A 14168-nucleotide genomic window follows, 5' to 3' on the forward strand; every position below is an offset into this window, starting at 1 on the left:
ATCCCTAGCCATTGGCCACGCTTGCTGGGGTTGATGGGTGTTGTGACTCAGTGACATTGGGTGAGGGGGGGCTTGGAAGGTTTCCCACATTGTTTTGTACAGGGATTTATTTATTTTTTAATATATGGAAGATTATTTAGCCACATGTGAGGCTAGGAATGCTTTTTAACCTTGTTTGCATCACTTTAATACTGTCTAGTCTAGGACATAAACCAGAATTATAAACATTGGTAATGCAAATATTGTTGTAGACTTCACCTGCAAGAAAATGGTCTTTTATGTATATTTCTTCAGATATGAGGACAAGCGGCAGCTAAAAATATGTAGATTACCCTCAACTTTTAGTTAAGGCAACAGCAATTTTAGAGCGAAGAAAATTGAGGGGACAGAAGGTGGCAAGGAGGAGAACAGATTGGTCTTAATATTGTGCTATTTGCACATTTGCTCATCTAAAGCTCTGACAAATGGCTTGCATTCACATGGTATTTTTCTGCTATAGGTGGAAGACACATAAATGGCGCAGGTGTCAACTCGCACCATGGAATGTTCGTCAAGGCAGCCCCGGCGCCCAGGAGACATGTGGGCCCGGTCTACAAGCAAGAGGTTAGAAAATTGTCACTGTAATTTATGCTATCAATCACTAGCACAGTTAATTATCACAATAGATTATCATTGTGCTCTATCACAACCTCATGTGGATTCCTGACACCCCTGTCGGCTGCAAGTGCTAAGAGTTTTAGACTTCGTAAAATCAACAGCAGTAACAAATCAGGCATTAGCATGAAGTTGTTGAAAACCAGGGAGGTACCCTGGGGTGTCTTGTCTTCACAGAACTGTTGAACTGGAGTTATTAACATGATATTGTGTGAAAGGTATTGGAGTTACTCAAATAATTAATGCCTGAAATCACTGACCTGAGATAAAGTTTTTAGAACATTTGATATTGTTGTGTCCTCTGCCTGAGCTCCTTTAGGAGGAAGAGCAGGATATAAATTGAAATAAAATTCATCATCCTCATAATTTCATTGCAAGTTAAGTATTGTCTATTGTGTAAATGTGATATGCACAGATTCTTATCCTGCAGTTCTTTTCATCCTTGCTCTTCTAAGAAGCTGGGATTCATCCATATTATTTGAGAGAGATAATCAGGGTTATGTGTACACACCTTTAAAAAAGAAAAGAAAAAGTGGACATTTTGAATACTGTGCCCTGTCCAATATATGTCGGTTTTACAAATCTGTATATATTTTGACCAATTTGCCCTGGGTTTTCCAAAGAAAGAAAAATAAACAATACAAATGTGTATATATTTTGACCAATTTGCTCCGGATTTTGCAAAGAAAGAAAAGTAAACAGTGCAGTGTTGTAAATTGTATGAATGCAGACCTGTTCTGCTGCCACTGGCAAGCGGTCAACCTTGGCATTTGACCCACTTTGCTGGGTTAGCACTATAGCTGCAATAGTTCTGATGGTGACATGGGGTGAGCATACCTCAGCAGTTCATATTTGGCTATGGTGCTGTTTATCATGGACAAACTGGAAATGAAATAAAGATGCAGAAGAGCAGAAATGGGTAAAGCACATAAGGAAGAGGCTGCACTTGTCAGCTCACAGACATTATTAGAACAAACCCATGCCTTGATTTTATAATTAAAGCCTAATATATTAGCATTTGTTCAGCTTTTTTAAACACACACAGAGCTTGTGTGGCTGCAAAAGTGCCAACATGAATCAGAAATTTAGCAGAAGGAGTCCTCCTCCAAGACAGCTTTGATTCTAGCTGTCCTGTGTAATTGAGCTTTTATTGCAAATCACGCCTGTGTAAAATGAACATGTCACAACTTTAGACTGGGGCCAATTTTCTTTGGGTTTTTGTCAGCAAGAGCATGTCTTTATTTTATTTTTTAATCAACTGTTTCCTCCCCCCTTCTCCTATTTATATAGCTGAGCATAGAAACAGCAAAATAAAACAAATTTTACCCCATGCCAAAGATTGTTATTTAAAGACGATCACCATATTGTGGGAAAGCACTGTGCATCTGCAATCAGGCGAGGGAAATTTCTAAAAAAAAAGGGGGGGAAGCCTTGATAATGGAGGCTCAAGAAGCACTGTTAAGAAACGCAGCATGAAAATTTGGACTAAAAATGAAATTGCGTGAGCGAGAGCTCTTACCCGGATTCTGACCTTTTTCAAAAGGCTTAGCTAACTTTTAAATCTTATGTCTCTAAAGCCACACATCTTCTCAGGAAGAAGAAATAAATAGACTGATGTTTGGTTTTCTTGTAAGAGACGGTCGGAAAAATCACAGTGGAAACGAAGTACAATGCTGTGTAGAGCATGCTTAGCTCTCCCTTGACACAGCGACTCTACAACATTTCATGCCTGACCTACAAAAGCCTTGCTATTTTGGTCAAGAACCTCTCTAGGGTGGAGGAATGACAATTGTGCCAGAGCCTCTCCTGTTTCATTTCTTATGTAATGACCCAACACAGAGGCTTGAGCGCAAAAGGTCATTTCACTTGAATTAAAATATTTTTACTCTCTCGGAGCAGTGAAAAGCTAGTACGTATCTGCCTGACTCTCGTCCTGAACATTTAGAATTTTAACATATATTTCTGAAAACCTATGTAGCTCTGTCTGCACCGTATTTCCTGTTTGCTCTTGGGTGAGTAATACATACGGAGACGGGAAGCTATTATTTGGTTGGGGAAACTGTCAGTTCGAAGGAAGTGTGAAGCCTGAGGGGGCAAAGCTACATGTTCTGTCTCAGCCCTGTGTTTTAAAAGCCAGGCCCCTGCTTTTGCAATGAAAATTGAGCCCAGGGGACCATGATTTGCAATGGCAACTTTTGGGGAGGAATACAGTTTTGTGTGACAGCTTTCCTTCACAACTCCACCATACCAGCTTTTTCTACTTGCAGCCCAATCCAGGCTAGATCTGTGTTTGCAACAGAAACATGGGTCCAGAATAAAGCTTAGAGCAAGCATAGGCAAACTCGGCCCTGCAGATGTTTTGGGACTACAACTCCCATCATCCCTAGCTAACAGGACCAGTGGTCCGGGATGATGGGAGTTGTAGTCCCAAAACATCTGCAGGGCCGAGTTTGCCTATGCCTGGCTTGGAGACAATACAGTTGGTGGAGTAGTGTTGGGGAATGGTTGTTGAGGAAAGGATGAAGTCCCCATATCTCTCTTGTACCCAAAGTGAAAGTTTGGGAGTGCATGAGTTGTGAAGGCCCATTCTTGATATCTCCCCTGCGGCATTTCTAGTTTGCTGGTGATAAAGATGAACAAATTGTGTTGGTACAGTTCTGATAATGTCTCTTGGCTTCTTGGAAGGAGGATAGAGAAGGATGTGTCAAGCGTGTGTAGAACATACTTATTGTACAAAGGTAAACTTTGCATAATACTTTGTCCACTTTTGCCTCCGACTCCTCCCATCACTGGCATGTTTTTGCAAGAGTAGATGTGTGCAGTGAAAGGAACAATGGACTCATAAAGTATTGCCTTTGAACATAAGAGAGATTGATAGAGGTAATGAATGAAATTATCTATATATGGCTGAAATCAGACAGCATAGCCCATCACAAAGAGTTAAAGCCATATAATATTTTATGGTAAGCTAGAAAGATCCTTATTTGAGACACAGTATGGTTTGGCAGTGTTTGACCTGTGCACTTAAAGTTTTTTGTTTTTTCTAAGTACCAAAATGGCCCTCATTTGCATACACAAAGCAGACTTTGTATTTAATTATCCCCACAATAATAATTTATCAGCTTATGGCCCCTTGTGGTGTAGTTCAAGCTACGCTATCAGCCCTAATTATATCAAGGTCTTTTGTCTACAAAATTTGAAGCGCAGTTTATTTCATACCACTCTTCTGGGAGACCCTAAATGTTCAATAGGGAAACGTATGTTAAGTGAACCCATGTTAAATTAAATTTTGCTGGCAACTGCATCCTTGTTCTTTATGGAAACATTTTACAATTATTTGTGTTTAATTCAGAATAATCACATTTGGTGTTCTCGCCACTAATGTCTGTAATCAATTTGATGGGAGTGGGTGTGATTAATTATTAGTCTGCCACAGCATGATAAGAGACTGATTTCTGGTCCCAGGTGCCATTTTCACCATGTAAATAAAGCATGTGGACTTGGCTGAAGGAGCATGCAACTTAAATTGTATTAGGATGTGCAGTGAATATAGAATTTCAGGGGAGAATGTGGTCTGCTGCGTAACCAGACCACCTCTTTGCTTCTAATAATTTGTGCTCTGTAGCCCATTAAAATGTATCTATCTTATCCAAACCCTTTTATTTTCACTAAGGTGATTTCTTAAGGGGCATACATGTTTCTGTGATCGTTTTATGCCAGATTCCCACGGGACGATATGCTTGGCACATTTTCTGACACAAGGTATAGCAGGCTGGCTGGTGATATGGTGGCCTTGTTCAGAAGGTGCATTTCATGCACTTCTCTGCCTGCCAAACAATCAGATGGCAGTGAAACTTGTTGTGCGAGAACGTGGGTCAGTAGCAGAGCAGATGGTCCACATGCAGATGGTTCCAGGTTCAATCTCTGGCAACTCCAGTTAAAAGAATCAGGTAACAACAGGATGATGAGAAACAGAGGTGGATTTAGGGGAGCACAACTGGGTTCCAAGAGAGGGCACTGCAGCTATGACGAACCACAGAAAGCGAGGGCAAAGGGTGCTGAGTTTTGGCATTGCACAGGGCGCCGCTGAGATTTGAAAGCACAAAGTCTGCCACTGTAGGAAAGATCTCTACCCGAGACTCTGGGTAGCTGCTGGCTGTCAAAGTAGAAAATGGGCCAGATACCAATTGCCTGGTGCCATGTAAGTTATGATGCTATAGATGACATATGAAAAAGATCTGAGATTTTCAAAGCTAGTCCCCTGTGCTCTGTGTGTCACATACACATTTGACTGTTCTGAAATCACAAAGATAGATAGTTTCCTCCTCCCGCCTTCCTATTTTTCTACATGCATCTTAAAGACATGAACAAGGAAAGAGAACCTAAGAACCAGCTCTCAGTTAATCCAAGATGAGCTGGTGATATTATTATTATTACTACTACTACTACTACTACTACTACTACTACTACCACTATTATTCGCTGAAATGAAATGTGGTACTAGGCAGGCAGGAACAAGAGAAAAGCCTTTTCAGCAATGGCACTACAGTTTTGCAGCTCCCTCCTCATTAAACATCATCAGACTCTCTTACCCTCTATTTTTCACCAACATATAAAGACTTTTCTTTTAGCCTGACTTTTAAGATGCAGTCTGCAGTTTTACTGAGATTAGTTCTGCTGTTTATTCTGCTATCTTACTGCTCTCATTTGTTGTGTTTTTTATGCTTAAAAAAGTGTTTTAATTGCACACAATGCACACAGTGACTTGCGATCTCGATCACACACAGTCTGTAGTCCGCTGGCAGCAGGAGTTCAATATGGGTATGTCTTTGAGCTAACATCTTACATCAAAAACCTGACAGTACCTAACTATCGAAGGCTTTTCACCAAATCCAGACTAAATGTCTTCCCCTCTGCAGTGCTGGATGGTAGGTTGAGAGGAGTTTCCTACCAGGACAGACTTTGCTTGTGTGCTCATGACATTGATTCCATAAATCATATCTTGTTGCATTGTGCGAAGTATGGGCAGGCCAGGGCTGAACTGATACTACCCTTGCTGGTGCCTTTCCCTGGAAAATCAGAGGCTCACTATGTTAGGTTCCTACTGGAAGACCGGACAAAAGCTAGAACGTTGGCAGTGGCAAAGTTTTTAGCAGTGGTTTGCAAGAACAAATGAGGCCTATATTCTAAACAAAATGCTTGATTAACCTGGAGGTAGGCTGTATGAACTGTATATTGATTTGTAATGTTTTGTTGGGTCTCTGGACCGTAATAAAGATTGTTGTTGTTGTTGTTTTAATTGACTATGGAATTGTATATGTCTGATTTTATTGCAGTGTTTCCCAAACTCTGGTCTCCAGCTGTTTTTGGACTATAATTCCCACCATCCCTGACCTCTGGTTTTGCCAGTTAGGGATGATGGGAGTTGTAGTCCAAAAACTGTTGGAGACCCAAGTTTGGGAAACACTGTTTTGTTGCTGTAGTAGTAGTAGTAGTAGTAGTAGTAGTAAGCAACTTGATTCATTTTTAATTTAAAAATCAGAGTATTTATTGATGTGTGCACTGGAATTGAATGAATCCTAAACAGCAAGACAAGACAAGGTGCCTTGGAGGGATTTGGGACTTCAACAAGGTGAAGGATTTATACAAGGCAGTTAGGGGCCAAAGCAGAATTCCTGTAGTCCTTTGGTAGACTTCAGAAATACAGACATTAAAAAAAAAAAGAGCTGTAGACACATGTCCATGAAAAGCAAAACTATGTCTTTAAACTTTGCAAGAGTGGGGGTATGAGGAAGAAGGAGCAGCTTTGCAGAAACTAAAGGCCAATCTCTAATTTAAGTATGATGCCAGAATCAGGAGAGGGAGCTCCTTTGTGACTGTAGTTTGTAATGGAAGGGAATAGTTTTTCCAGCAGTCTCCAATCCCAGCGTGTTGGGGGAAAGAGCAGCTTTGTAGGACTGAGATGTCTAAATTTAAGAAAAAAATGTCAGGATAGGGAGAGGAGAGAGAAGGCTCTGTTGTGACTGACAATTCAAGCTTGCAAATGGTCACACAGGGAAAGTGAATCCCTATATATAAAAAAACTTTAAACATGTTCAAGCTCAGTTTCCCCTGGATGTATTTAACTGCAATTTGGCATGTATGTTACCCAGGGGTACTTGTCTCATATCTGCAACTTTCAGACCAGTTACCCACAGAACGCTAAGGGAAATAAAGTGGTTCCTTCTTCTTCTTGTTGTTTTTACACAACTCAAAACAGCTGAGTTTGCAGGAGAAGAGCACTGCAGCTACCTTATGATATTTGGCTGAACTCATGTTCCTCAGAAGGGATGACCTTGCCTGTAAAGTTCATTCAGTTATTCAATAAATAAATAAGAAATACATGTTTCCTTAAAAAAATAAACTAGTAAATCAAATTATAAAGGTGCCCACATAAAAAACAACAACCCTCCTCGACCAAGAGCTTTTTTTCAGCCAGAACTTGCTGGAACTCAGTTCTGGTACCTCTCAGATAGACACCATTGCCATTCTAAGAGAACAAGGGTGAATTTTGGAACCTCTTTTTCTAGAAAAATAGCACTGCCAGGACCCATTGGTCAGTAAGACCATGTTTGTAGATCTGATCCACTTCTGTCAAAAGGAGAAAAACCATAGTCATTTCTGGATTAGTGCATGTGGGGAGGAGAAACGAAGTTGATTTGAGCTGGACCTGAGTTGAGTTGGGCAGACCACAAAGTGTTTTACAATGAGACAGGCTGTTTTATGAATCGCTGAATCTTGTGGTTGATGCAGACCCCTAATATAAATCCTAAATAAATGAATTTAATCAAAGTGCTTATTTTATCTCTACAACAATTGCTTCAAGACTTTCTTGACTAGGGGTTGTAACTGCTTTTTGGGTGGCTGAACCTATTTGTAGCTAAGCATCATATGGTGGTTGCGACACAGATTTTGTTGTCGCCCTTCGAATTCCTCATGGTCCCTTTCCATACTATACCGTTATAAATTGTGCCTTGGAGGCAAAACTGTATATTTCAGTTATAAATGTAGAAAGAGCAAAGACTATACATGACCCTCCATTTGTATTTGTTCATAAAGAGTCCTCTGTGCACCACTAAAAAGCCTTGCACATTTGTGGGTTCACATTTATTATATTGTTTCCTTGGTTATGCTAGTATGTCAGAAAGTTTATAGCTGCCATTTTACCATTTAGAATTCACATTTCATCTCTTCAGATATGGGGAGTTTATTAAACCACACAGGAAAAATTAATCTCAGGCCAATTAACTGAGTTTGGAGACAGTGAAATAGTATTTACAGTTCTGGGAACTGTGAGGGTCATGGATAGGTCCTGCCTTTGGAATCCTGGGCTACAAATAAAGGATAGATTTTCAAAGAGTTGGAATCATAATATTTGCTAGGGAGGCAGCAGTTGTCTGATATTGGAGCATTTCATCATGCAACTTGCAGTTGAGAACTCAGGAACATACAGCTCGTAAAAAGTTAATTTTTTCTTTTTCCTTTGATTCAATCCTATGCATGCTTGGGATTAAATCCTATTCAATTCTGTGAGGCATACTTCTGAATAAAAATACATAACATCAGGCTGCATAGCTGTTGAGCAAAGTCAAGGTGTAGAAGTTCACTGTGTAGTTTAGGGCTGCGTTCAAGTATTCTTTTTGAGGTATTTCATTATGACTGCATTACACTTAACTGGGAATAAGTCCCATTGAAGTCAATAGGTACATCGGTATAGTATTACACACACACACACACACACACACAACCACACATTTCTTATAAGCAAAATAGAATTTGCTGGTCAGAAACAGTAATGCAGTGTAATCTGCATAAATGGTACAGCCTATGCATCTTTACTCAGAAGTAAGTCTCAGTTCAATGGGACTTCCAGGTAAGTGTGTATAGGACTGCAAATCTCAGAGAAAATGGAGCCTAATTTGCAGCACTGTGGCAGGGGTGATGAACCCATGGTTCTCCAGACATTGTTCGACTTCAACTCCCATCCTACCCAACTGTTGCCCATGTTAGGTAGGGCTGATGGGAGTTGTAGTACAGCAACATCTGGAGGGTCATGTGTTACCACTCCCTAACCTACTGGTATGCCTATTGTTGTTGTCATTATTATTATTATTACAAGTTGCTTGTTACTCAAATATCCCCAGCAACTTACACCGCGTTTAAAAACCTAAACCTAGATACATTATACTGTTAAATTGTGTTTAAAATATATTCATTGGTTTTCTCCATTACAAGCTCCTTATGCCATTATTGCTAGAGAGAAGATCTTTTGTGTTTTTATATGGAGGTTTAATATAATGTTCAAGCTACAAAGCATTTTCAGGTAGACATACCTTCCTGCTTACCTATGGAGCAAATACATTTCTCTTCAAAGTGTGTATCAACTGTGAATATAATTATAGTATATTTAAAATTATAAAAAGCCCAATTCATATCTCAGTATACCCATTATTTGGGAAAGTTGGTAATATAGGGCAGTTAAATTATACAGCAAAATGGGGCAGAATAATAGATGGCATTTATTCCTTCCTTCATAGAATGGCTTGTATTGTATTTCTGTGCTGCATTTTTAATGTCACTTGCTGATCTGAATTATATGAGACGTGCAGCATTTTGCATTTTCTGAAATTTGAAAACAATTCCATGGTACCAGAGATCCCAAGCAGAATGTTACTGTTCTTGAACCTATTGCCAGTTGAGCTAAATCAAATGTGGGTGACTCTGGTGGTTAGGTGCTCCATTGTCTTGCTTACAAAAGGCCTAGCAACTCATTATAATTCTTTCTGCTTCTCTCCTTCCAGCTATTACTTGTCGCAAGCAAGATGGCGGACAGGCTGACATCAGCGAATGCCTTAAGCATGCAGGCTCTTTGCCACCCTTAACGCAACCCTGCCAAATCCCTTGCCAAGATGACTGTCAGTTCACAAGCTGGTCAAAGTTCTCTTCTTGCAATGGGGATTGTGGAGCATTTAGGACAAGAAAGCGCTCTCTTATTGGTAAGGGTTGGAAAATACCAAGAGAAACATTGTTGGTAGTGGTAGGACTAGTGCTGTAGTGAGAAATTTACTTAGGGAGCAGGTAGAAGCCCTAAAATGACTGAAATGCAGAAACTGTTGACACTAGTTGGGTAAGGTGTCACTGGAAACAACTTGACCAGAAAAGCCTTCCTTGTATGAATATTGAATTGATTTGTATTGCCCAAGTTAGTGTATTTTATTAATTGATCCATACGGAATCATCTGTAAAGTTAGACATACATATTCTAGTAGAAGTGGATATATATTCCAAATCTATACTGTGATTTTAGATAATCAAGGAAAACACCCATACCCACACACCCACACGTATATATGTGCATATCCCTCCCAAGAAATCATGAAAAGAATATGTACATTTGACAATAGACATCCATGGACTTCTGCTTCTTGTTGTACATAACATCATTATGCAAGTTATTTTTACGTAAAAGTAATCAGTCATTGATGCTTTAGTTGATATTACTGCATTGCAGGACCTTGTACTAGATGACCTTTGGAGTCCCTTCTAACTCTATTATCCCTGGGAGGAAAAAATCCAAAATTTTCTAGGAGGAATTGAGGTCTTCCATTATCATTTATTATTGATAATGCTTTATTTTCCACCTACTCCAAAAAGAATTTATGTGCCATCTGCCATGAAGTTGTCGAATACAGTTTGAAATAATGCTAGCAGGCTTCCGAGCACTAGTGACAGGAGTTTAGAGATATGTGTCAGTGGATTGCAGGCTAATGGTTTTGGTTCAACTTCAGAATGCTGCAACTACTCCACATTTACTAGGTAAGAAATTGTACATACTCTTGACAGGGGAAGGACTTTCAGAAACAAGGTTACATAGCTGGGCTGCAGTCCTGTAGACACTTTGACTGCTTCAATTCAATTGAAGTCAATGAGATTTTAGCATCCTGGGTGCAGAATTGCTGAATAAAGAAAAAACTGAAAGTCTCAGCTTTGAGTCAGTAGACTCATTTTTTGCTAGACAGACACTCCCAAGTGGGTGTCATGACACTCCATGTGAGTGTCATGAAGATGGTGGCAACATCATTAGACACAGGATTGATATGCATGATCTAGATCCTATAATCCAATTTGCAGGGCTAAAGAAATGTAGGAAATGAAAGACGTCGGCCTGACAAGGAATTCTGTGTAACTCAAAAACTTGCTTATTTCTACCTAAATTAACGTTGGTCCAATGAAAGCCACACATTATCTGATTTAGATCTCTTCCACTTTAGGGCCTCGTTATTATTTAATGAGCAATAGGAAGAGCGCCTAGTTTAATCAGAACAGAGAATTACTGGTGCTATATCGACTGTCTCTGTTCTGTCTATGCTGGTAAACATTTTAATGACCCCACTGTCTTTCCGAGATGCATCTTATCACATCTCATAAAAATTGTATTATTTCTGAGCAAAGGAAAACATGGCAGCATCCACTGAGGCCCATTGAAATGGCAAGAAGGTAGATACGGATTTCAGATTTGGATTTAAGTAATAAAGCTTTCACATAGTGATGTATTTTAAATAGAGTTTCCACTACGGGCTCATCCCCACTTCTGCTTGTCCCATGTCTGGAATGCATGGGTCTGAGTGGTTTTCCTCCTGTCTCGTACTTTCTAGGCATGGGTCTGAGAGGCTTTGCCTTTGCTCCACAATTTAGCACTGAATTGGAGCAACCGGCAATCCAGAGAAAACTCAGTTGACATTTGCTGTGATTCAGTGGTAAACAGCAGGTTTTCCCAGGGCAAGGTGGTGGGTCAAGTTTGGATGAGCGCTAAGATTATTTTCAGTGGTGGAAATCACTACTAACAGAACAGGGAACACAAATTGCGAAGACAATTCACAGTTACTAGTATGGGAGCCCCGTTGACTTATAAGAGACTTCACAATGTTGTAGATAACAAGCGCCATAATAAACATTCAGATAAAGGATATCCCAAGAAAGCAATTTCTGAAGTTCTTTCTACTCCCTTCCAGGAAAAAGCAAGAAGAAGGAGAAATGCAAAAATCCCCAGCTGCATCCACTGATTGAGACCCAGATCTGTCCATGTGACAAGTATAATGCCCAGCCTGTGGGGAACTGGTCAGACTGCATCTTACCCGAGGGCAAAGTAGAAGTACTGCTGGGAATGAAAGTACAAGGAGACATCAAAGAGTGTGGGCAAGGCTACCGTTACCAAGCCATGGCTTGCTATGATCAAAACAGCAGACTTGTCGAAACATCACGATGCAACAGTCACGGTATTTAAAAATATCTCCTTTTTCTGGTTGGTTAAAGCTGCTGGTTAGTCTTTGAATATCACAGAGATACAGCATATAGACAGAATATGGAGGGGGGGGGAATCACTGAGATAGAAAAATGTTGTTGCCTTACGAAGGTATTCAAAGCCAATGTAAGTTAAGGAAACTTTTTCTGCAAGCCAGGAAAATTCCTTACCTTTATATGTTGTTTTTCCAGATGTGTGTGTTCCCTTCTGTAAAAAAAATAGATCCAGAGATGACATGAAAAAAACCTCCAGCTCTTGTTCATCCCTTGTGGTGAAAACAGTTGCTATGTCTATACGGGCTAGCTGTCACCTGTCCTCAAATTCAGCAGGTAGCAACAGGTGCCCTTTTTAAGATGTTGAGGCCTGGCTTAATCTTGCCTTTTAAAAAAAAGATAGTGCATTTATCTTACTATTTTAAACTTCTTTTAGTTGACCAATAAATGCAATGCTGGATAAATAAGCAATGGTTTTATGAAAAGTGAAATCTTTCCTTTTTTATATACCTTTACATTTACTTAGTCATGTAATAGATCCACTGCAATCTATGGGGCTTAAAGATAGGAAGTTGAACTGCAGTGGTTCTCTAAGCATGACTATCCAACCCCCCTTCGTGTTGGTCAGGGGGAGGTGGGTTGAATTGCATGGAGGTGTCCCTCAAGCCAGTTCTGCTGGTCTGTGTTGGCCTTCTCCCAGCATCCACCTGCAGAATAACATCAGCACCCCACTAGCTTCCCCTTTAAGAGGCTGAGAGATAGCTCAGTTGGTAGAGCAAAGGTGTGGGCAGGTTTTATGGGGATGGAGTGGGGCTGAGCCAACCCGGGGTCCATTGACTCTTGAGCTGGCCCATCTGTGGTTGCATGCTGTCCCCACCTTCCCACCTAGCTGCTATATGTGGTGGAGCAGATGTGGCAGCGTCCCCACAACTCTGTTAAAGCCTAGGACCACCTTCCGTTTTCTAGAGTCCCAGATCATGGCTATACAAGTTTTGCATAGCAGGTGCATTTTCATAGGCTCCATGGAAGTGATATATTTAAGCACAAGCAGATTGCGGGACAGAGTCAAGGCGCATGACCTCAATCAACCCCTCTTCATGTTAATTTGTACCCAAATGAAGAAGCTTGCATTTAGCTCATCTACACTGCTGAGGTGTGTTGAGTCACATTTTAAGAGAGCTGTGGCTTCTCTGCATAACAAATTAACTGTGCTTGCTATTCTTTGCTATTATACATAGCAAGTCATTGTCTGTGAGCCTCCAAACAATTTTCACAGATTGGTGTGAGGTGTTTTGTTTAAAAACCAGTCTGCTTATGAGAGCTATAAGACCTTGGAAAATTGGGAGCTGGATATAAAGGCTTCCAATCGCACAAAATAAAAAAGCTGTGAGTCTAGAAACCTTACACTATAGGTAATGCAAAATAATGAAAGACCTTCAGTCCGACAGAAGCAAGAGGGACCTAGTGCCAATCACTGTAGCTCTGAAGGATTATTATTTGTAAGAGCAACTATAAACACACTGGGAAATCAGGAACCATCTATTCAACAGTACAGAGTAGCCGGAGCGCGGGCAATGGAGCTGATGGAATTGCTATCTTGCAGTGTCAGAAGGGAAATCATACTATGTTGGATGGAATCCAAACTGTTTGCCACAAGAACACAACACTATCCAGTAAAGAAATTAATCTCTTTTCTTTTCTTTTGGTGCTGCTTCTGAAGTTTAGAAACTCCTGAGTCACAGATGACTGGGTGAGACATGGTCTTACAGAGACACCACTGACCTTGGGTCTGATGTGACCTATAAAAATAATAAATAAATCAAGAGTACAGCAGAGTTAATCCTGTATACCATCAGGATACGTAGCTGCAGGATTAGGGATAGCAGCATTAATAGACAAAGATGGTTGACTTTCTATTGGGTTGACATTTGTTCCAACATCACTTTTCCAGTAAGACTTAGCGAGCTGCTTCATGTGAAGTTTTTAGTGTACGCCTGTATTGAACATATACATTGTACTTCTGTGTTTCAAAGCATGTGCTGGTCCTGGGTATTTCGTGAAACAGGAGTGGGGAACCTAAGGCCCAGGGGACCCTCCCAAGGCCACACCCCTCACTAGTTTTGCTTCATAACCTAAGTGCGCTTCTGCCTGACTAGAATGTGTCCTTGAACTCTGATAAT

At 40.4% G+C, this 14168-nt stretch overlaps 1 protein-coding gene across 3 annotated transcripts in view; it reads left to right on the forward strand.

Moving 5' to 3' along the window:
* THSD7A (thrombospondin type 1 domain containing 7A) overlaps nucleotides 1-14168 on the forward strand; it is a 215426-nt gene that overhangs the window by 147863 nt on the left and 53395 nt on the right. For all 3 annotated transcript variants that reach the window (XM_081882805.1, XM_081882806.1, XM_081882807.1), the window contains 3 exons: nucleotides 500-603; nucleotides 9495-9689; nucleotides 11706-11969. In XM_081882805.1, coding sequence (XP_081738931.1) covers nucleotides 500-603; nucleotides 9495-9689; nucleotides 11706-11969 — 563 coding nt within the window. The remainder of the gene's footprint in view (nucleotides 1-499; nucleotides 604-9494; nucleotides 9690-11705; nucleotides 11970-14168) is intronic.

This window comes from Podarcis melisellensis (assembly GCF_964234715.1).
Source record: "Podarcis melisellensis genome assembly, chromosome: 12".
Classification (NCBI taxonomy): domain Eukaryota; kingdom Metazoa; phylum Chordata; class Lepidosauria; order Squamata; family Lacertidae; genus Podarcis; species Podarcis melisellensis.